Raw genomic sequence first — 25,333 nt, 5'->3', positions numbered from 1 at the left:
CAGGTTATTTTACCCAAAGTCATACAAACCTGTATCAATAGAACTAATACCTGATCTCAGGACTGCTTGATCTGGAGTTGGATTTTCTTTCTTATACTCATGTACTGTGTAGAAACAGACTTGAATACAATTAGATTTGAATCTAAATACAGCAGGTCCTATTGGTATTTCCTAATTCCCTTGTTCCCTAGAAACTTTTTATAGTAATACTCATTGTAAAAATGACCTCCTAAAATTACTTTTAAAAAAGTGAGACCATTTTTCCATCTACAGGGCATTGGATTTAAATATCATTTTACTTACACAAACATTTTTTTTAACCTTCACAACACTTTAAAACAGACAATGGCTGATACTTTATTTTGTTGATGATATTGAGACATAAGGGGATTAAATGATTTAGCTGGGTTATATGGCAAGAACTTGGGAAAGATCTTTCCTCACCCATGAGACTACATTGAGATTATTGTAGAGAAACTTAATTATGATTTTTTTCAGTTGCAAGAAAGAACTCAACCCAGACTAAGTGAGAGTGAATTTATTTACTTGTGAAACTAAGACCTCCTAGAGGTAGGGATGGCTTAAAGCATAGCTTCGTACTGGGGCTCAAATGATATAATCAGTTCTCTTGCTCTCTCCATTTCTTGTTTCCACTTCCACTGCATGGTTCCATTCTCAGATAGGCTTTCCTGTTATGTTGTCAAGGGGGTTATTGCACATCTGAGTCTCATGTACCTATTATTTCAGATCTAGTGGAGTTACTCTCTTGTGGCGGTTCCTGAACAAATCCTAAAATTCAATCTGATTGGACTGGTTTATGAAACAGTCAGTGGCCAAGGTTGTATTGTTTGCTGATTTGTCATGAGCTCTGTCCTGGGCTGCGGGGGCGGGGGGGCGGGTGGCTAGTTTGCCGCTGAGACCACATGGAGGAGGGGGTATCCCCACATGAAAATTCTGCCAGAAGGAGGAATGAATTCTGAGAGTAAATGTCTATAGAAAGCAGTATAGCTTCAAATCCATAGTAATTTCAGTGATCGCCCTTAGTATCATCTGCCAATTTGAACAGTATGTCTTGACATTCTGTAACCTTAGTCTGGGCACCTTTTTAAACGGGATTGTTTAGTTTTGACTTATCTGCCTTCTTCTGAATTCTACCAAATTCTGTTTCCAGCTCAAAAATTGGCCTTTGCCTATTACATAAAGCTTTTAGTATTGGAATCAAAAGCAAACAAATGAAAACAAACCCTTGGAGATTACATAATCCAATTTCTTTTTTACTCATGGGGGAAAAAAATCAAAGTCATACATCAGGTCAGCAAAAGTGCTGGCTGGCACCCAAACCTGGTTGTATAGTTCTAGTTCTACATTTTTTTCTGTTATATAAGACAGCTTTTCATTAAGATTTAGAACATTTTTACTTTGGTTTGAAAAAAAGTAAACATTTGATTACTCAGTCTATAATGGTGTATAGACTTCATTTCATATGGTCTATAAACGGTCCATTAGCATTTTTGCTTGCCTTATGAGAAATGTGCATTTAATAGTAGCTAGATTTGGGCCTTCCCTGGTGGCGCAGTGGTTGAGAATCTGCCTGCCAATGCAGGGGACATGGGTTCCAGCCCTGGTCTGGGAAGTTCCCACATGCCGTGGAGCAACTAGGCCCATGAGCCACAACTACTGAGCCTGCGCGTCTGGAGCCTGTGCTCCGCAACAAGAGAGGCCGCAATAGTGAGAGGCCTGCACACCGCGATGAAGAGCGCCCTGCTTGCCGCAACTAGAGAAAGCCCTCGCACAGAAACAAAGACCCAACACAGCCAAAAATAAATTAATAAATTAATTTTAAAAAATAAAAAAAATAGTAGCTAGATTTGAAAATACTTGTCATCTGTGCCTCTCAAGCCTATGAAAATAGACACATACTCCAGGGCTTGCTTGATTTCAACAGTAGTTATTTTACTTATGAAATGTTTTTGTAATGAGTTTAATAGGAAGTAGAGCATCGTACCTAAAATGTTCTTGCCGATACAAACACTTGTAATACAGTAAGTCCCCTACATACGAACCTTCAAGTTGCAAACTTTCAAAGATGTGAACATGTGTTCACATGTCCAGTCACATAAGTTAGTTCACGTGTCTGGCATACATTGACATGTGTGTGCATCCTCTACAAGTGGTTGTGCTTTTGTGTACTTTACAGTACTTATAGAGTACAGTAGTACAGTATCTTTATTTCAAGCCCAGGATGTCTGGAAGCAAGTGTAAAAGCAGCAGTGATGTAGCTGGTACTGCCAACAGCCCCTGTATGCCAGCTGTTGTACTGTACTACTGTACTTTTCAAGGTACTGTACTGTAAGATTAAAAATGTTTTCTTTATTTTTTGTGGGTTTTTTTTGTTTTTTATGTATTATTTGTGTGAAAAGTATTATAAACTTGTTACAGTAAAGTACTATATAGCCGATTGTGTTAGTTGGGTACCTAGGCTAACTTTGTTGGTCTTAACGAACAAATTGGACTTATGAATGTGCTCTCAGAATGGAACTTGTTTGTATGTAAGGGACTTACTGTATTAGTTAAATTTTGATAAACTGAGCTTTCACTAACTTCTAGTTACCATAATGTTAAGTTGTACTAGTGGCAGTCTTATATAGTGAATTACAGCTAAACACATAAAAAAAAAATCTAACATTTTGTGATGTCTTATTAAGAAAATCATAGTGCTTCAAAACCTTATTAAGTTTTAAATTGTAGTCAAATTTTATAAATGTGTAATACGTTTATACTTGACACTTGTGAAAATATTTTCCCTAGGCTTTTATTTTAGGTGAGATCTACAGTGTAGACAAACTTCCATTATCTGTCAACTTCAGTAATGTCATAATAAGGCTCATCTACCCATGCTAAAATTATGGTGGTTAAAATTCAGTTTTGTAAATGGTTGTATTAAGTCACTACCACCAAGTCTTTAACACATTACATTATAAACCTTGGCTTTTGTTACTGTGAATGACTATTTTTTCTGTGCAATGGTATTACTCTTTAGCCTTTAAATCTTTTATTAATATATCAGGCAGTGACGTGTGTAACTACAAAATAGGAAAGAAGAATTTAAACAGATTTTGTTTGTGGCTTTTACTAAATTGTCATCTGACAGAAGATTAGCTCCTTCTTATTTGTTTGGTTTTCAGATGAAGATATTTAATTTTAGTCCAGGGATCAAACCTGCAAATAAACGATGTACATAATATGGTACTGTAATGAGAATGTAATGAATATGGTGCTTTACAAGATTTGCTTTTTCCCCCTCAGTGATGGTTATAATACATACTCATAAAAATTTGGGGGCCTCCCTGGTGGCGCAAGTGGTTGAGAGTCCGCCTGCCGATGCAGGGGATACGGGTTCGTGCCCCGGTCTGGGAGGATCCCATATGCCGCGGAGCGGCTGGGCCCGTGAGCCATGGCCGCTGAGCCTGCGCGTCCGGAGCCTGCGCGTCCGGAGCCTGTGCTCCGCAACGGGGGAGGCCACAACAGTGAGAGGCCCGCATACCGCCAAAAAAAAAAAAAAAAAAAAAAAAAAAAAAAAAATTTGGAAAACACGGAAAAGCATAATGAATAAAGGAATGTTTATTTTATTTTATTTGTTTACTTTTGGCTGTGTTGGGTCTTCGTTGCTGCATGCGGGCTTTCTCTAGTTGCAGTGAGCGGGGGCTACTCTTCGTTGTGGTGTGCGGGCTCTAAGCTCACAGGCTTCAGTAGTTGTGACATGTGGGCTTAGTAGTTGTGGCTCATGGGCTGTAGAGCACAGACTCAGTAGTTGTGGTGCACGGGCTTAGTTGCTCCGTGGCATGTGGGCTCTTCCCGGACCAGGGCTTGAACCCGTGTCCCCTGCGTTGACAGGCGGATTCTTAACCACTCTGCCACCAGTGAAGCCCCAGGAATGTTTGTTAGAATAATAATTTGTTCTGAGCATTGAAAATCAATGGAGATATAAAAAAACTATATATAACCTCAAGAGTTGGTTGGGTAAAGAATGTTCTTTGTTATCAGTCAGAAAATGAGATGTTGTTTTCTTCCCTAGTTCACCAAATTGTTTCTAGTTGAAAATATAGGACATTGGGAGCTTGAGGCAGGATGACTTTCTGTCATTTGTTTCTTTAAATTTTTTCTTTTTTTTGCGGTACGCGGGCCTCTCACCGTTGTGGCCTCGCCCGTTGCGGAGCACAGGCTCCGGACGCGCAGGCTCAGCGGCCATGGCTCACGGGCCCAGCCGCTCTGCGGCATGTGGGATCCTCCCGGACCGGGGCACGAACCCGTGTCCCCTGCATCGGCAGGCGGACTCTCAACCACTGCGCCAGCAGGGAAGCCCTCTTTAAATTTTTTATATGATTCCTTCAACATTTGTTATATAGGGATTTAATTATATAAATCAGATTAAATTAGTATAATATTTTTAACTTAAAGGAAAGCAATGGTTTTTAAATAATCTTATCAAATACCTGGATCTCTCACCTGAGCTGAACACCTGTATTTTTCATTGCCCAACTAGTGTTTTCATCTGAATGTTCAGTAGGACCTGACTTCCTGATTTTCCCCTGACCACTATCCTTGTCTCTTTTATTTCCCTTTCTCAGTGACATCACCATTTATTGTCACTCAAGCTAGAAACCTGAAAAATTCTCATTTTTATTCTTCTATTTTTGAGATGTTTCTTGAAATCATTCCTACCTCTTCATCTCCTTTGCCTGATCAACTCCTCCTCATCCTTCAGATCTCACCTTAGATGTTATTTCCTCTGGAAGCCTTCCCCTTCCCAGCCCCCATACCTATCAAATCTTATTTAAGAGTCTATCTTACATAGTTTTTAAATTTACACTTGTCATAGCATAATTGTCTGTTTTATTTGGCTATCTCACTAGACTATGTACTTCTTTTTTTTTTTTTTTTTTTTTTTTGCTGTACGCGGGCCTCTCACTGCTGTGGCCTCTCCCGTTGCGGAGCACAGGCTCCGGACACACAGGCTCCACGGCCATGGCTCGCGGGCCCAGCCGCTCCGCGGCATGTGGGATCTTCCGGGATCGGGGCACGAACCCGTGTCCCCTGCATCGGCAGGCGGACTCTCAACCACTGCGCCACCAGGGAAGCCCTAGACTATGTACTTCTTAATCATAGGGACTATTTGCTTGCTCACTGTTAATCCCTACTGCTTAGTTTATTAATAGATACAATATATATAGCTTATATAATAGATATATAGAGAAAATAATTTGTTCAGTATTGTTGAAATCTGTCCTGTCCTTTCTGCTTTTTCTGTCTAGTTTTAGCCCTTACCTCAGTTCACTTTTCTGAGTATGACGTAAAATCTCTTCCTTTGTGGTGCTCTCTTGGCATCCTGACCATTCTTCTGTCTTAGCTACTTCCCACAATAAAGTAGGATCATCTCCCACTTTGATACTGTAAAGCAGCAGTCCCCAGCCTTTTTGGCACCAGGGACCAGTTTTGTGGAAGACAGTTTTTCCATGGACCCAGGGTAGGGGGTTAGGGGGGATGGTTTTGGAATGATTCAAGTGCATTACATTTATTGTGTACTTTATTTCTATTATTATTACATTATAATATATGAGGAAATAATTATACAACTCAACATAATGCAGAATCAGTGGGATCCCTGAGCTTGTTTTCTTGCAACTAGATGGTCCCATCTGGGGATGACGGGAGACAGTGACACCCGAAGTGTATTGCTTATGTCCAGTCTACTCCGTAATCTCGTTTTGGCTGCTATCACTGCAGAAAACCCTGCTTCACAAAGATAGGGTGTTAGAAATGGAAACAGCCTTTTCAGTGCTTTTTGTGGCAGTCTCAGGATATTCCGCCTTAGCTTTCATCCAGAACATATGGAGATGTGAAGTTGTCTCAAACATACTTTTAAGGCTACCGTCATTTGCGATCTCAACCAGTTGATCCTCTTTTAGCACAGACAAAGTCGATTCACCTGGCTTATTCACAAATGGGTCGCAGATCCATTCCTTCCCAGTTTGGGGGTCTTTTGTGGTTGGGGAGTAATGCTCAAAGTCTTTTGAAAGCTGAGATAGGTGATCATGCACCAGCTGGGAGAAAGAAAGCCCTGGCTCAGTCTCTTTCAAAATCTCTGCCAATGTTTGAAACATGTCAAAAATCCCAGTGTTCACTCGTCGCCCCCATAATTCAAGTTTGGCTTTGAATGTAGCCACTTTATCTGCCGACTTGAACAGAGTTGTCGTTCTCCCCTGAAGTGACAGATTGAGTTTGTTGAGCAGGTTGAATATGTCACACAAGTAAGCAAGTTTTGTGACCCATTCTGTGGCACTGAAATGTGCTGCCAGTGGTGAGTGTTTTTCTAAAAGAAATTTCTGGAGCAGCTCTCTTAACTCAGAATCTCTGGCCAGTGATCTACCTTTAGAAAGCCATCTCACTTCTGTGTGTAAGAGAAGACGTGTGTGCTCTGCGTCCATCTCCTTGCAGAGCTGTGCGAACAAATGTGAGTTAAGGGCGTGTACTTTACTTTGGTTGATAATTTTAATGATATCCTGCAAAACACTGTTAAGCTCAGGTGACATTTTTCCACTACCCAGTATTTCTCTATGGATGACAGAGCGCGTAGACTCACATTCAGAAACGACCTCTTTGACCCGAGTAGTGAAACCAGAAGGCCGTCCAGTCATGGCAGCTGCTCCGCCCATGCATATACTGACACAAAATGACCCATTCAGTTTTCCTGATATGTAATCATTCAAAGACTTGAATAGTTCTGCAGCTGTGGTGTTGGTTGGCAACAAAAGTGCACCTAACATATCCTCATGCATATCTTCCTGAAAAATATATCACACAAAAACAAGCATTGTTGCCTTGTTGTCAACATCGGTAGACTCGTCAATCTGGATTGTGTACCACAGTGACTCATTAATGCTCTCTAACAATTGTGCCTTAATATCCTCTGCTATTTCATCAGTTTGTCTAGTTATGGTGCTAGCTGAAAAAGGAACACGTGCCACCTTTTGAACTGCAGCCCCTCCGAAAAGTTCACGACAAATGTCCTTAGCAGCAGGAAGGATCAACTCTTCACCAATAGTAAAGGGCTTCTTAGCTTTAGCAATGCGGTTAGCCACTAAGAACGATGCTGTCAGTGCAGACACGTTTGATGAAGTGGTGGCCTTCAACAATTGCTTCTGTTTTTCGTGTTCACATTTTTTCCTTTTGAAAAACTCCAAAGGCTTGTTTTTTAATGCAGGGTGCTTGGTCTCCATGTGGCAAAGCAGTTTTGAAGGTTTCATGGCTGCGTTGGTTAACCTGTTGCCACATATTATACAAAGTGGGTTTGGAGAATGTCGATCACCTGTTGCAATGAATCCGTAATTTAAGTAGGATTCTTGGTGTTTTCTTTTAAATACAGTTTTCTTTTTGTTGGTAGTCTTAGAGTTTTCTGTTGTTTCATCACTGGGTCTTTCCCCCTTTTCAAAGAAGCTCTCTAGTGACATTTGTTTTTTACTCATTTTGGCTAGGGTTAGCTTGTGGGCTTACCACAACTGTGACTGAGACAAGTGTGCAGTGCGGGAAAGAGGTGCAGATGGAAGTGGTAAATAAAATAATGGGCGGGCCACTCATGGACTAAAGTAAGTGTCGGATTCTGACTTAAAGCCTGCCACCAGATGCAGCTGTACAATTGAAGTACATCAACTCACTTGCCACTATAAAGCCTGCCACCACATGCAGCTTAATTGTCACTTCCCACTCACTGATAGGGTTTTGATATGAGTCTGCAAACGGTTTATTATGGTCTCTGTGCAGTCAAACCTCTCTGCTACTGATAATCTGTATTTGCAGCCGCTCCCCAGTGCTAGCATCACTGCCTCAGCTCCACCTCAGATCATAGACATTAGATTCTCATAAGGAGCCCACAACCTAGATCCCTCGCATGCGCAGTTCACAGTAGGGTTTGCGCTCCTATGAGAACCTAATGCAGCTGCTGATCTGACAGGAGGCGGAGCTCAGGCGGTAATGCAAGCAATGGGGAACAGCTGGAAATACAGATGAAGCTTCGCTGGCTTGCCTGCCGCTCACCTCCTGCTGTGTGGCCTGTTTCCTAACAGGCTACAGACCAGTACCAGTCTGTGGCCTGGGGGTTGGGGACCCTTGCTGCAAAGCTTCTAGAACAGATACCATGTGTTTGCTCTTGTACTCTCTCTCATTGTTCAACATAGTGCTCTAATCGACCATTTCAGTTTCATTCCTCTTCTCTAGCCATATGGTGGGTGAGGTTATTACCTCTCAGCTCAACATGCCACCAGTTTTTATTCTTCTGTGCCTCTGATCCTACTCTTCCCCTTTGCCTGAGCACACCTTTTACCTTGTAAAGTTTTATTCCTGCTTTAAGGCCCAGCTTAAATATCATCTCCTTTGTCAAACCTTCCCTGAAACCTTGATTGCTAGTTCCTCTTTCCTTTCTACTTACAGAGTCTTTATTCCTTTGTAATAGTACTCACCACATTTTCGTGTGATTTTTTTTTTTTTAATTTTTTGGCTGCATTAGGTCTTGGTTACTGCCCATGGGCTTTCTCTAGTTGTGGCGAGTGGGGGCTACTCTTCGTTGCAGGGTCGGGGCTCCTCATTGCAGTGGCTTCTCTTGCTGCGGAGCATGGGCTTTCGGCACGAGGGCTTCAGTAGTTGCAGCACGCCAGCTCAGTAGTTGCGGGAAGCGGGCCCTAGAGCACAGGGTCAGTAGATGCGGTGCATGGGCTTAATTGCCCAACAGCATGTGGGATCTTCCTAGACCAGGGATCGAACCGTGTCCCCTGCATTGACAGGTGGATTCTTAACCACTGTGCCACCAGGGAAGTCCTGATCTTTTTTTTAATGTGTCTTTTTTTTGGTTTTGATTTGAACTCCTTCAGGACAGGGTCTCTGTCTTATTCATTTGGATATGTCTAGAAATTAATGCGCCTGACACCACAAAATTTCAGTACAGGTTAGTTGGTTGAGTGAATAAATCAAAGTTTGTTATAAATATTAGAATATTTTCCAGACTTAATTCCTGCAAAGTTTATGGCAGACTAGAAACCATCACTAAATGTTGAAATAAAGCAAATGATATTCTGAATAATAGCTTATTTTGAAGACTATAGAAGAAGATTTTGTAGGCAAGAGGATTTTTAATCCTGAAGGTTAATGGACTGATTTTTTGTATTTTGCCAACCTGTTCTTGTGTCAGGGATTTCCTTGGAGAATCTGATAAAGGCTATTAGACTCTGCCTCCAGAAAAAAAGAACATGTTTATCCATGTACACTGTTTTGCATTTATTTCAGGAGTTCCTAGACCCTTAAAAACTATCCATGGACCAATTTTTAAGAACCCTTGTTCTGAAAGTAAAGTGGCTCAAATAGAGAAGTTTGTGGCAGTGAAAAGGCAAAACATACCAAGAAATTGCTTCAGTCTCTTAGATAGTGTGGTGGTGGTGGATTATGCTGAGGCAGGAGTTAATATTTGTCTTCTACCAGCTTCTACTTCCTTCCTGTCTTCTGTCCTTTTAGCAAGAACATCAGGAAGTAAAAGCTACATCCTGTCAGGCCAGTTTGTTATCCTGGTCTTGGGCCAGTAAACAGGATAGATGATTACAATAATAGTTATTTGGCATTGTGCTATTCCTGCTTTATATAAATTTTCTTATTCAATTCTTGCAACACAGCTGAAGGGTAAGCAGTTTTATTCTGATTTTTCAGATGAGGAATGGACAAGTTTCCTAAGAAGTTTTCCTTGATATCCACTTCAGCTCAGAGAACACTCAATATCCTTCTCTCCGAACACTTACAATACTGAATTATATTTCTTTCCCCAGTAGTCTCTGAGCTCTGTGTGATAGTACCAACTGTCTCTTAAAATTTCTAATTAGGCAGTATAGTGTAGTATTATTTCAGAGCATGGGCGTTGTAACCAGATTGCCTGGTTTGATTCCTGACATGACTTAGACAAGTTACTTAACTATCTGTGCCTCAGTTTCTTCATCTGTAAAATAGAAATATGAATAATCCCATGTAAAATGCTTAGTACAGTTCCTGGAACATGGTAAATTTTCAATGCATGTTAGTAATCATCATCATCATCCCCCAAACCTAGCTCAGCACTTAGAGCACAGCATTCACTGAAAGGTACTCAGCAGACATTGGTTGGAATAGCTGAATGAGCACTCTCTTCCCTAGTTGGAGACTGGAACTGTGTAGCTCGGCAGCCAGAATCTGTGTTCCTAAATATATAGATATCTACCTCAATCGTATATAAGAACTGATTTTTAAAAAAATATTTCAGGCAATGTTAGCATATGGTTTGAATTTTTTTTAATTATGTTTTTGGTTTAGTTTAGTTCAAATACTGTGAGAAAACATTAGCTCTGGAGAGAGCATTGCTTATAATGTCGAATCTGGAATTCTTTTGCTTATAAAATCCAGCGTGATCTGTTTCTGGCTCTGTGGTACTGATGCTAGAAGGTCTCAATTGTGACTACATCAGCAATGGCGTTACTGATTGAGTAATCGAAGCTCTACATTGTAGTATGCGTTTGTTTGGTAATAAGGAGGCACCTTAATTCGTTTTCACATAAAGTACATGGCTCATATTTAAAACCTCTGCTTAGGGAGACTTCCCTTATTTGAAACTCTCCTTGCTCAAGTCTGAGTCTGTGCTAATACAGCAGCCACTAGCCACATGTGGCTATTGAGCACTTGAAATATGGCTAATCCAAATTAAGATGTGCTATTAGTATAAAATATACTGGATTTCAAAAGAAGAATGTAAATATTTTGGATATCTTGGATTAAATAAAACATATTAAAATAAATTTCACTTGTTTCTTTTTAATATATAGCTATTTGATCATTTAAGATTACATGTGTGTCATATTTCTCTTGGACCACTCTGGTCTGAATCAGTTGTTTTCTATAAAAATTACGTTTTATTTGCTTGTATTATTTTGTGGCACTGGTAGCTTATTAAGGGGCACTTACCTCTTTTAAGAGAGCAATACTTTTTAGAATGTGTTTCAGTTTGTCTTTGGGAAACAAATATCTACCAAGAAATTTCAGCTCCTGAAGGATTTAGGAGTCAGTCTCTACCAACATACTTAAGTTTAACTGCCATCACTCTGGATGCTTTATTACAACTTTCCAAAAAGCCAGTAAATGTTCCACTTTTATACTAGTAAATTGTATGATGATGACGATGATGATGATGATGATCGCTGACATTTACTAAGCACTTATTGTGTGGTAGGAATTGTGCCGAAGTATTTCTAGATATAATATAAATTAGTCATCCCCATCAACTTTATTATCCTTTTTTTTTTAAATTACGAAAACCAAGTTCTAGTCTTACATTTCTTTTCTTTGAGTTTTTTCATCTCATTTTGTTCTGCTAGATAAGTAGAATAAATTAATTATTTGGGGTTTGCAAAATAAACTTTCATTTCTCCTTTTAAAAAGTGAAACATCTAATTTTGGATTCTGCCACTGACAGGGCAGTGGTCATGTGAGCCATACCCCAAGTTTGTGTTTTCTCCTGATTCCAGTTAGGCTTTCAACAGTTTATCCCCGTGAATACATTCGGACTTTTTTTTTCAAAACTAAAGCTCATTAAAAAAGCCAACCTCTTAGAACTAAGAAGTTTAGTTTTTCCCATAGGACTGAATGCACTTAAACTTTTATAGCAATTATCTTTTTTTTTCTTTAAAGTCTTTATTGAATTTGTTGCAATATTTTAATTATTTATTTATTTATTTATTTTTGGCTGCATTGAGTCTTCATTACTGCGCACAGGCTTTCTCTAGTTGTGGCAAGCGGGGGCTGCTCTTCGTTGCGTTGCTCAGGCTCTAGGCGCACGGGCTTCAGTAGTTGTGGCACACAGGCTTAGTTGCTCTGCGGCATGTGGGATCTTCTCGGACCAGGGATCGAACCCGTGTCCCCTGCATTGGCAGGCGGATTCTTAACCACTGCGCCACCAGGGAAGTCCCTATAGCAGTTATCTTAACAGTTTTATAATTAATGGGTATGTTTGTTTTCCCAGCAAACTGTAAGTAGGGGCCCTGGTTTAATCTTTTTTGGCATGTAGTAGATACTCAATAGCTGTTTGTTGAAAGAATGAAATAATATATAGTTATGTAATGATTATATATTTAAGGCAAAGAGAAATTAAAAACTTAAGGTACAAATCACTGTCTTTACTCTCAAACTTAAACTTAAGTTTTTATCAACTAAATATGAATTCTTAGAGTGAAGGACCATCTAACTTTCAGACTGGTTTGAATTACACGCCAGAATTTTCTTATCAACTGTCTGTAGTTGTTACTCTAATCTAGCTCAAGACTTCTGACAGTTCCCAAGATAAGCAGAGTCAGAGTGTTCTATTGCCTTTCTAGCAATTGTCATCAGCTTTCTCAGTACTAGGAGCCTCTGCTTCCTCTCTTCCCCCACAGAGCAGAAGCCAGCAGAGAAAGAAGAGCTATGTTGTTAAATAATGCCATTCAGAGTTCAAAAAAGCACAGCTCAGAAATCTTTAGGGACTCCCATTGCCAGTGAATTAAAAGTCTGTGTGTTTTACCCAGTACTGAAGTTCGTTTATAATCTTACCCTGATCTACCATTCCAGCTTTATTTACCACACATGAACCCTCCATCTTAGATAAATTAGTCTGCTGTCTAGAATTTTCTCACCTCTGTGCTTTCCTTTTTATTAATTTTTTCACTGTGGTAAAATATACATAGCATAAAGTTGACCATTTTAGCCATTTTTAAGCATACAGCTCAGTGGCATAGGTGTATTTACATTGTTACACAGCTGTCACCACTGTTCATCTCCAGAATTTTATCATCCCAAACTGAATGATTTAATTGGACTTGATATCAACTTAACTTTGATGGTATACAAAACCCTACTTCTGTAAATTCTGTCCCTTCCACTTTATGTTGTTGATGTCATAAATTACATCTTCATACATTATATATCCACTAACATAGCTTCATAATTATTTTTTATGCATTTGTCTTTTAAATCTTACAGAAAATATAAAGGGGAGTTGTAAACCAAAATTACAGTAGTACCAGTTTTTGGTTTTGTCCATGTATCTACCTTTACTGGAGATCTTTATACCTTCGTATGGCTTCAAGTTACTGTCTGATAGTCTCCTTTCATTTCAATCTGAAGGACTCCCTTTAGCATCTCTTATAGCACAAGTCTAATGGTAATGAAGTCCTCAGCTTTTGTTTATCTGGGAATATCTTAATTTTTCCCTCATTTTTGAAGGACAGTTTTTCCAGATAGAGTATTTTCAGTTGACAGTTTCTTTTTTATTTCAGCATTTTAAATATGTCATCCCACTGCCTCTGGCGTTCAAGGTTTCTGCTGAGAAATCCAATGGTAACCTTATTTTTCATCCCATGTACATGAAAAGTCTTTCGTTTCTTATTGCTTTCAAAATTCTGTCTTTGTCTTTCAACAATTTGATTATAATTGTCTCAGTGTGAGTTCCTTTGGGTTTTCCTGCTTGGCGTTCATTGAGCTTCTTGGGTTGTAGATGTGTGTATTTCATCAAATTTGGGAAGTTTTCTTCTTGGTTTACCTCTTAGTCTGCCATTGTACTGACATCCTTTTTGCTTTCTTGCATAAGCTCTCCCTTGCATTTGAAATGCCATTTTTCTGCCCAACATTGATGCTTTCCTTCAGGGCTTAACTGAAGTCTCGTCTTAACTGAGTCTTCAAGGTTCTCTGTCACAAAGCATTCCCAGGCTGGAATAATTTCTTTTGAAATACCATATGATAAATATACCACTTGCTGTCTGCACAGCTTATTTTTGCAGTTCCATAATCCTGCCTTCACTGATACCAAGGAAGCCTTTTCATACCCTCTCCAGAGTCAGGTACCCATCTTCTGTGTTCCCACAGCACCTTGTACTTACCTGTTGTAGCACCCAGTACCCTGCATTGCAGTTATCTTTTTATGTTCTCCTGCCCAACCCCTCACATACACTTAATGGAAAGTGTCTGTCTCATTGTTTTTTTGTATCACTGAAGTACAGTACAGTGACAGGTATGTAGTAGAATTCAGTATTTGTTTGTTAAATCAATACATAGGTTTTAAAGTTGCATAAGGATATATTGGGTACCGTTGTGTATTCTCGTTTTTACTCTTCACAACAATGTTTGTGTATGATATGTAAAGTAGATATTACCTTCAATTTACTTTAAGGAATTAGCTCACACAGTTGTGGAGCTGGCAAGTCTAAAATCTCTAGAACAGGATGATAAGCTGGAGACTCAGGTAAAAGTTCATGTTGTAGCTCAAGTCTAAAGACAGTTTGGAAATAGAATTGCCTCTTCCTTGGGGAAGCCTCAGTTTTTTTTTCTCTTAAGGCCTTAAACTATTGGGTAAGACCCACCACACTATGGAGGGTATCTACTTTACTCAAAGTCTGCTGATTTAAATGTTAATTTTATCTAAAAAAATACCTCTATAGCAACATCCAGACTGGTGTTTGACCAAATATTTGGGTACCATGGCCTAGCCAAGTTAGTACATAAAATTAACTATCACAGAGGGTGATAGCCAGGGCTTAAGCCCTTCCAAATTTCTCTGTCTCCTGCCTTTCACCTCTGCTTCTTTGTATAAAAATTTTATTATTCTTTAGACAGAGACAGCAAATGCCAACAACATCTTGACCTGCATTTGCCCACCTTCATCATTTCACAGGAATGATTTTTCTTAAGAACGAATGAAATAATCCATGTAAAGTACTTATCACATAACACCTATCATATAGTAAATACTTAATAAGTTCTAGTTTCAATAATTGTTATTGTTAGTGGTAGTAGTGGTAGATATGGTAGTGGTAATAGTGGTTTTCCATTAATTCCAAATAAAGGCATCCTAGATAAAGATTTTAACCACCTTGGCTTTGATCATGGGCCCAATCTTGAGGTAATTCCTGTGATTATGAGGTGGGAAGCTGTGACTGGTTAAACTTTGGTCAGGAGCTAATCCCTGGCCAGTTGTTACTCAGAGGGTTTGAGTCTGTAAAAAGATGGCATTTTCTACTTGAACTGTATGGGTAGAAAGATAATAGGGAGAGAGGAGCAGTCTCCTAAAAGAAAGATTGCTGAGTACTAGGAGAAGGGAGGGTCAGCCAGAACAAACAGCTGTTGCTACAGTGATTTAACAAAGATGATCTGTTATGAAACCAGTATTTGAATTCTGGACTATATTTTACTCCAAGTCTTATGCTTTGAAAATCATATAATAAGTTTCTAAAAGTAGACAGCAATTATTTTGATTATTAAGACAAGATCAATGTTTTATAAACTGTCTTGTACCCCATAATTCCTTTTAACAAATTAAAAAATTACTCCATCAATACTATTTAAAATTCTAAGTAGTGTTAATATTATGAGTAAAACAAAACCATAGCATAGGCTCAAAGCCTGCTTTTTTCTTAATTACTTGATATCTTGTACATTTCACCTTACAAATCTTAAGATGGTAGAGATATCAGCATCTGCAGAGTGAAAAATAATAATCAGAGTCAGAAAAACTATTTCATGGTAGAGCCAGATTAGAATTCTGGTCTCCAGTCTTGTGAGCCGCTTTTGCCTACTTCATAGTAGGTTTATGCAGTTGTCAACTTTAGGCTTCTGAAAGCTTAGCTTGGGCTTTGCATTTCTTCCTGGTTCAGATTCTAGGTTCCATGGAATCAGAGCAGTCAACTTTTGGAACACCAGGGAGCTCTTTCTCTGACCTTTCTTTATAGCTTTGGTATTTGTGGATTCCTCAGGATGTGCTATCACCTTGGGAGTGAATAGGGCCAGAGAGAGAGTCTAAAATGGAGGGTGTATAGGATCATTTCCCTTTTTTAGAAGTTACTAAGGTGAAGGCAATAGCTTTTCCTGATGTCCAAGATAAGCGGCAAAATGCTCACACACCTGTTTTGAAGTATATGTCTGTCTTATCCACATATATTGGTGGGCTCCTTAGGAAGCTGCATCTAAATGTCTTTTTATTGTGGCACAGAATCTTGAAAAGAATTAAAACTTTAAATTACTAATGTTAAACAGAATGCTTGGATATTCTTGTATTGACTAATGTATCCATCACCTTTAGAAAAATATACTTGTTGTTTGAAAGAGAGGAAAATGTAAAGAATATGGTCAACCATCGTTAGTGTGCCTAAATGTGTGTTTAGATATGTTTACTTGCCTGAAATGAGAAGAAGCTATAGAGGTTAAGTGTCTGTGGAATACCATAGTATAACAATTTCGTATCTCTGAAATTATAATATAAATTAATGAGAAAATTATTTGATTTTCAGTCTGGTTTATAGGACAGATTTTCATTAATAATGTTTTTTATCGAAAGTCATATAACTGGTCATTTTATTATTTTTAAAGTTTTCTGTTAGTACTTATGTTATACTACTTGGTTTTGGTAATAAAAGGACTTATGAGACCAGAATTTTACTAGATAAAAGTGGATTGAAAGTTAAGTTCAATTGATCTCAGACTAAGAGAAATTAATCGCTGAAGATTCCCATATTTTATTTAGTTGAGAATGGCCTTCAGGATGTTTGACATCATCACCACTCCACACCCCTGCCACACCCAAAATTATGAAGAGAAGTTTGTACTTCCTAAGCTTCCTCCATTTTAGCCAAACATAGACTGCTGGTTAGAGCTGAGAGTCCTTTGTAATGTTTTCTTTTTCCACTAAGTGAGCTTCCTTCTTTTGCTCTCCCATTCTTGTGTCTTGGCTGTGTTAAGTCAGCTCACCGCCTTCTTGCAGCCCTGTTTTCCTGCATGCACACTTTATCTTCTGACCAGGCACAGTGACAGCAGTTAACAGGGGAGCAAGAGAGGATTGAATACAAACATGCACATTAGTGTGTGCAGTTTTCGTCTATGATACCATGTTGCGTCTTCTGTTTTTGTCATTATCTACTGTCAGAAAGGAGGAGCTGAGCTGATATTGACCTAGTGTGGAATGCCTGAGGATTTGGGATGAAGGGAGGAGGCTAGTGTTTCATGTGACTAATATTTGACATGCTGCGGCAGGACTGAAAACACTCTTCTGCTCACATAAGGAGGAAAGGAAAAATTTCTAAGATTGCACTTGCAGAATTTGTGGAGTATATTTAGATGTTTCTTCCTGTGTTTTTCTAGTTTTCAATTTTATCTAATTTTATAAGGATTGGAAGTGGGGAATGAGCTTTGCTTAATTAGTAGATTGAGGTATTGTGGGAGTAACGGGCTGCAGCAATGATTCACATGGTAAGAGAATGTTTAAAATCTCCACTGACATCTTGACCCACATTTTGACCCATCTGACAAACGGTTAGTGAGCTCCTTGGCCATCTCAAGTATTTAAAAGTAACCGTATACAAGTAGCTATATTATTGTGCTTTTTTTCCTCCCATATAAATCTTAAGAGCATTGCACCTGCATATCCAAAACAATTGATTTTTGTCTACATTTAAAATCTCACCTCAAAAAAGGTGAGAAATATAAATGTAGCATGTAGTTGTCCCTTAAGTATCTCCTTTGGTGTGATTTTCTCACTTTACTTTATGTCTCAGCTTAATGGAGGCTGAGCCTCTGTTTGGGTTATGTCTGGGATGAAACTGAAATACAGTCATGAAGCTCTAAGAAGAAACTCTGCAGTACTAATCTGGAGGACTTATTGAGTGGCATCCTCCCTTCTTATTGCCTTCTTTTACCTTTCCCCCACCCCAAAAATGTATTGCTGCAGAAATCTATGGCTTTTTCCTCTCATTTTGTGGAAAAAGAAAGTGAAAGGAGTGGGGGTGGGGTGGGTAGATTGCAGTACAAACGGGCATTTAAATTTATTATGTCAAAAAAAATAAGCTCTGTTTTGTAATTCTGAATCTAAGGTTGCTTAAGATTCACTTTAGGAATCCAGCTCTGATGGAAGCATATAAGACTTTAGATAATGATGTTTCAAACTAAAAGTGGATCCTAACATGTTTGACCTGAAGAGTAGAAAGAGATAAATGCTAATGTGATTCTTTTTTTACTTAGTGTACATTGTCATATATTTGATCAATTGGTATTTATGGGTGGTCCTAAAATAGCTTTTGAGCAGATGTGGTATTTAATAGAGCAAATAGCCTGTGTTTTGACAGTCTTTTTCTATTTTCTCTGTTGTTTCATTCTAAAATTGGTGCACACAAGTGAGATTTAAGAGGAAATTAACACTTCAGTAAATGTCCTTTTCCCTAATATTGTTGACTGTTTCTGTTAGCCATTTTCATTTTATTTGACAGTGATACTTAAGGGTTAAGCTTCAGAGCTGATGCAACTCCTCCTTTTTTTTACCAGCAATTTTCATTGGGCAGCATTTCCATAGCAACAGTGAGATCAGTGAAACCTGAGTGTTTCATTGATTATTTTTCTCCTCTTCCTTTTTTAATCTATTCTCTCTTCACCACATTTTAGTGAGAAAGCGATTTTTTTTTTACAAACAGAGCTTATATTGATTTCTATTCCATAAATAATTAAAAGAGGGTAGAAAAATCTGCCCTTCATTTAAAAATTGAATGTTTCACTATGTATTTAAAAAACGATTCAGGATTAGGAGGATGGATAACCATACCGGCTGTAGCTGATGTTCTCAAATATTCTTGCATTGTTTGCTGGTCTTCTAGGGAAAAGAATAATGTGGAACAGGACCTTAAGGAGAAAGAAGATACTATTAAACAGAGAACAAGCGAGGTTCAGGTATGTGAACTGTAAGATTCAGTATTCCATATCTGATTTAGGAGGATTCATTTTAAATGTGTGGGGTCGTTTACTATGTGATGGTTGTGGTATTGATGAGTAGGTCAAGGGAATGCCTATTATTTATGTGATATAAATCTTTATCTTTTGCAAAATGATTATTTTTCTCCTAATTCTGGCCTGCAAAGATTACACTACAATGATCAAGCAGTATTTTTCAGTGTAAATTTCTAGCTTTAAAGGTATTTTAAGATGATATTTATCTGCATATTATATCCTTAAAGGTAAGTTTGAATGACTTATGATATAAATATTATTACACCAATAAAACTGAATGAGTGAGATCATCATCATCATCATGAAAACGCAGATTGCTTTTTCATGGGTGTGAGATTTTGTTAGCTAGGAGACCTAGTATTTTAAAGGACTGTCTCTTATAATACTGATAGGGTGGGAAATGATATGGAACAATTTACAGTAGTATTTTATAAGCTGCTTAGTAGCCAGGATATCTTAAACTTTGGCATAAAGAGATTTAATTCATTTTCACTAAGTGCTAAGTAGCTTCATTTTACAAATAGAAAAGACAATAAAACTTCAGTTTCTGATTGGGAAATGACACAAAAGAGGTATTTCAAACATTAAAAATACAGAAAATTGGTCAGTGTTGCATTTAGAGCAGTAAGCAATGCATGTGATCATGTTATTGGAGTGCCGTTTCTTAAATGCCACACCAGCACATACAGGAGGTTGGATATCGAAGCACTGGTAGCAGTTGCCAGTAAGAGCTCATGGATGGGCATTTCTTAACATGTTACTTGTATGTTGGATTTCCTTGTCCTAATAGTTTGAAATGGGCAAAAGCTCTAAAATTGTTAGAGCCATGATTTTATTTTAATGTAATACATTCACCAGAGATTGTCTGACAGGTGGACCATGCTAGGGTGGGGAGAATGATTTACTGAGAGGCTGAGGAAGAAGCCAGAGAGAGAGACTTCTTATTAAAAGTTGATTCCATTATTGTACTTATTATTCTGGAATTTTCTTAAAGGTGATACAAAGTTAAGAGATCATCATTAATATATTTCTCTTTGTGGTAGTGAGATATGGAATGGTTACCTCAATTACATGATTTTTGTGCAATTTTTGAGCTTCTTAAGAAATGCAAGAGTCATAGACTTTAAGCAGTTATTGCTGAAAATAGATTAAGAATGGAAGATAAAATAATCTCAAAAGTTTTCTCAATCTGGAGCGATAGATATAGTTACTGATATAATATTGGACAGCTTCTAAATTTAGCTAGATAATGTTTCAAAGTACAAAGGTTTTTGCAGTAGACAATATTTTTTTATTTGTGTACATCTATCTATGGTTTTTCACTATTGCATCTTTTGAGGATGTGAATTTTAAATAGCCACTTTGGGAGAACACTAAAATTTACATTGTTCTTTTCAGGCTAAATCGGCTACCCTCGAATTTTTGATTTCTTATATTTATAGAAGTTTTGTTATCAGTCAAAATTGCTTTGTTATATGCTTGTCCTTCTTTTACTTACTTAGTGGTGATGGTAAGGTATATGTTAATCCTTAAGCTTTGCCAAATCCAAAATGTGTGCTTGGCAGAGGAAGTCTAAATTGTTGAATTTTTTTGCATAAGGTGCTGTAAATAAAAGATATCTTGGGGCATGGTTAGTATAGGCCAAGTTCTAATGGTTGAGTGTGCAAGTTCATTGAAAAAAAACCATAGGATTAAAGCTTTGCAGTAGTGGATTCATTACTCATTCCACCCCAATACAGGTGTTGTATTGTCCATGGTAATGAGATACTAGATTAAGAATAACATGGATAATTGACATCTACAAGTATTTAAAACTTTTCATTTTAGTGATTATTTTCAATATTCTGGAGCAAGACAACTTACCTGAAAATGGTTACAAGTATATTGTATTACCTATTGAGTTAACTCTGATTTAGCCATTGGTAATGAGGCACAGACTAGGAATAACATGAATAATTAAGATCTGTAACTAACTTGAACTCCTAATGCTTATTTTCTAATTTCTCTGGCAAAAGGCAGTTTACTAGAGCTTATTAATAACTTTCAGAATCAAAGAACTTCACTGCTTCTTTCTGACCCCACTTTCTAATGTAGGTGCTAATGAATAATGCCAAAATGAAGACATCAAGGGAGAAGTAAGGGAATATTGACCATCAGTAAATGTCTTTCTGCCTAATCCAAATTTGGCTTTTCTGAGTATTCTTGCTTTTCTCCATATTTATAAAGTCACAGATAGTGATTATATGAGCTCATATCTCAAGTACAGAAACCAAACTTTCAAAGCCTCTTTAGATGTGACCAAAGTGCCAAAAGATTAGGGTTTTTTTTTAGCATTTATATAGTCTTCCTAATTCAGTTAAATTAGAAAATCTGCTACATAATTAATTTCTACCTGTTTGTTTCCTGTATGTATTCCCATGAATTACCATCTTGAAAAGTTACAGTTCAAGACTTTTTTCTTAAAGAGCAAACCAGCAGGTAACTTCCTATTTTATGTCGTGAGATGATCACTTAACTCATATGATGTACACTGCTAGTTTGTCAAGTTCCATGGAGAAATTAGGCCCAAAATGATCCAAGGAGGGGAAACTGTAAAAGGATATTCTATCTCAAATGTTTATGGTTTGAGCTTTTGTTGTTGTTACAGGGAGAAGGTAGACCCACATTCTTTCCTACCTTAAACTGCATATGTACAGTTTTATTAAAAATTTTCTTCAGGTAGTCAACACATATTTAGGAATTCACCCTCTCATATGTATGCTTTTCTGTTTTGCATAGAAGTTTATAGGAAATGACTTGGTGTCAGACAAACTTAATTCAGTTCCTGGTTCTGGCTCTTCCAAGGTTTGAGATCCTAAGGAAGAAATTCAACCACTCTACACATTAGTTTTCTCTTCTGTAACATGAGATAATAAAAATACCAAACAGTTTGCTGTTAGAATAAAATGATATAATGCAGGTAAAGTGCCTCAGAGTGATTGGCACAAGGTAAGTGTTCAGTATATGTTCTAATTAATAGTAGTATTCTATATCTTACTGTCATCTCTTTGTTACTCTCCCTTCATCATCATGCTCTTCTCTGACTGTTATCTTCACATGGCTATCTGCTATAGGACTAAACAATTTGAAAATACCTTTTGTTGTTGTTGTTGTTGCTGTCACTTTAGCTACCAGCCTATCTTTCTCTGTTGTTGTTTCTTTGTGTGGCCCTTTTCCCCCTTCCTAGCTTTTCAGTAACCCTACTTAGTTTCCTGTTCACCCATACCATTGTGCTTAATTTATCTCCCCAGGACCAAGAATAATCTTAAGGCCAAATCCATTGGTCCTTCCTACATTAGTTACTGATTTCTTGGGTTGCATTCTCCTAGATATTCATAGCCCTACCTCTTTGACCTTTTGCTTCTGTTGCCTTTGCCAGGGACAGACGGACACACTCCGACCCCCTCTTTCCTCCCTTTTCCATACCCCCTGTCATCCATATACTGATAACTCACAAATATTTGTCAAACCTTCAGTTCTCTTGAGTGCCAGTCTGACATCTCCAGTAAGGCATTTTGAGGTTTATCATTTCAAAGCCAGTATATCTAAAATGAGTCTCATCTTGTTGAAAAAAATTGGCTTCAAGTTTTGAACTTTGCTGTTTCTGTCAGTGTTTTTCTTTCTCACTACTGCCACCCTTATCACCTAACATCTGAAATTTTGACGTCAGATGTAAGTGCTTATTCCATCCCCCTCCTGCCTTTCTTCCTAAACCAATTTTAGTTATGACTCTCAGTTGTGAAAATCTTTACTCCTGCCCCCTGCCACTGTTAATAATGGGAGGATGTCATCCTCATGGATATATTGGAATTGGAAAAAAAATTAGAGGCCATCCTCTTGTACTACTTATTTTTTGATTGCCTGCCTCTGAACTGTGCGCCATACACATGCTCTTTTTTATTCTCACCCTTATACCTTTTGTTGTTGCAATCTAGAATGTTCCTTACCCCCCTGCTTATGTGAATTCTACCCATGGCTTAAAGTCCAGCTCAAACTCACCACTTTTCTAAACTTTCTCTTCTCTGCCCCTTCAGTCTATACCTGTCTTTCCTGTATTGGAACTCCCAGAGGAGTGTGTTTACACATATATGGCACGTTCGGTACGTTACCTTATTGTACTACTTTAATGTGTATGTATGTAGATTCCAATATCTTATAGCTTATATTGTGAGCTCCTTAAGCTTAGAAATTGTACCTTGGATCTTATTTTTCACTATGTATGGTAATGTATTCTTAGATGGAGGCAAATTTAAGGAAGATATTGACAGTAGAAATGAATAAACTTGCATTTTGTGCATGAAATTAAAAATAGGGCAACACACACTCAGAAACCACAGGCAGAATGGATTGGGAGCACAGTTGGTACCATGAAGAGTCAGACATTTCCATATTGTTCATACTACCTTCAAGAGAGAGAAGCTCCCAATTATTTAAACTTTATCAGTAAAGATTTAGTAGTTCATAGTAATTGCCCATATTTTTTTTCCCTAGATGAAGAAGGATGACTTATTTTGGGTAGAAATAAAATTAGATACATGAGCTCAACATTCTTTTCCTGGCGATAATGTTCTTAGAACATGCTGAGAAGCATATGATTGAGAAATAAAGGCAGGCTGTTAGTAGGGTTTTCTAACATTTACCCTAGTTTAATAGACTCCCTTTCTGGTTTTTGACTTAAACATCTTGCTCTATAGTTGGTACTTTTTTATATGAAGAATATTCCTAGGGGCTTCCCTGGTGGTGCAGTGGTTAAGAATCCTCCTGCCAATGCAGGGGACACGGGTTCGAGCCCTGGTCTGGGAAGATCCCACATGCCATGGAGCAGCTAAGCCTGTGCGCCACAACTACTGAGCCTGCACTCTAGAGCCCGCGAGCCACAACTACTGAGCCCATGTGCCACAACTGCTGAAGCCCACGTGCCTAGAGCCCATGCTCCACAACACGAGAAGCCACCCCAATGAGAACACACCACAGCGAAGAGTAGCCCCCGCTCGCCCCAGCTCGAGAAAGCCCACGCGCAGCAACGAAGACCCAACACAGCCAAAAATAAATAAATTTAAAAAATATATATTCCTATAACTTCCATTTTGAGAATTAGGCCAACATAACGAATGTACCTGATTATTTCTAGTTTTGGATTAGTCTGTAGAATTTTTTTTTAATCACTTAAATAGCATTATCTGTAAGATTACCAAAATACTTCAAATTACCTTTGTTCTTTTTAATAGTTCTTCAAGTATGGATATACTAGTGTACAAGTACAGATATACTGTATATATCGTTTGGTTTTTTTTTAAGTTTTATTCATAAATCAGTGTCCTGTTGTTTATTTTTTACTCTGTATTTATATGAAACAGATACAAATGTATTCATGTTTCATAGATTTACCTCTTTAGTTGTACAACTGACTTGGGTTGCTAAAATGAATTATTTTATTCTTAAATATAGCTGAGAGTTTTTATGTATTTGTTTAAATTTTATTTCCAATACCCCCCGTAGCACTTCAGGGAATATGGAGGAATGGGGACAAATTTATCATTTTCTTTAACTTGTGTGATTTCTAGAAAATAGGACACTTCCCTTGAAATTTATTTTTATTTTTCTTATTTTTTTGAAATTTACTTGAAAATAAAGCCAAGATCCCAGTTCAGGGATCCCTTCATTCCTGGATGAGGAGCCTTGGATGTGGCTTGCTTTGGTATTTTTCTAAAACAGACCTTGGCAACGCATTACAGTAGTCTTGTTCACTTTATCCTTGCCATTTTCTAATTGCTGCTATCCTCTTTTCTTTTGTTGTTGATGACACAGGTGAGCAAGTAGAGCATGATCATGGAAAGTAGAGCGTAACTAGGAAGGCATCTGCAAATGTCTTTAGTCACTCACTTGATGAAATGGCATTTGATAGTAACTGAGGTTGCACACTAATTCAGGAGAGGATTTTCCCAAAGGGCTACCTTAAGATTAAAAGAAAGTTATCCTAGTTTAGTGGAAGACACTGTTTGCAAGAGAACCTGCTGCTGCCCTAGTCAAGGGTGGGCAGGAGGTGGGGGCAGGGAGGGAGATGTACATCTGTTGCCTTTACTTAGTCTCAGGATAAGCAAGTCTGTACCAAAATAAAATAGCCAAGTATAATTGGATATTGAAACTTTTGTGAAAATGCATTACAGTGGTAGTAGTCCTACCAAGTAATTTTACAGTGAAGTTTGATTCTTATTCTTGTTCACGTGTATGTTTGCATCTGTTCATTTTGATTTTGTGCAGTTTACTAAGTTTGCTTACTGAAAAAGAAGACCTTTGTGTGTGTGGATTAATGTTGGAATTTTTTTTAGAGAAGATCTTTTTCATATTTAGATGAGACATGGAGAAACATTAATTATAATTAATTTTAATATGGACGTCTATCCAGCTTAAAATATATCACTAATGTGAGGTAGTTTCTCAGTAA

The 25,333-nt window shown here is 37.9% G+C and overlaps 1 protein-coding gene across 2 annotated transcripts in view; it reads left to right on the top strand.

Moving 5' to 3' along the window:
* Positions 1–25,333, top strand: part of EPS15 (epidermal growth factor receptor pathway substrate 15) — a 177,464-nt gene that overhangs the window by 83,349 nt on the left and 68,782 nt on the right. For both annotated transcript variants that reach the window (XM_060089779.1, XM_060089780.1), the window contains exon 13: positions 18,720–18,792. In XM_060089779.1, the coding sequence (XP_059945762.1) occupies positions 18,720–18,792 (73 nt within the window). The remainder of the gene's footprint in view (positions 1–18,719; positions 18,793–25,333) is intronic.

This window comes from Mesoplodon densirostris, chromosome 2 (genome assembly GCF_025265405.1).
Source record: "Mesoplodon densirostris isolate mMesDen1 chromosome 2, mMesDen1 primary haplotype, whole genome shotgun sequence".
Lineage (NCBI taxonomy): Eukaryota > Metazoa > Chordata > Mammalia > Artiodactyla > Ziphiidae > Mesoplodon > Mesoplodon densirostris.
This window is presented reverse-complemented; position numbering and strand designations above follow the sequence as displayed.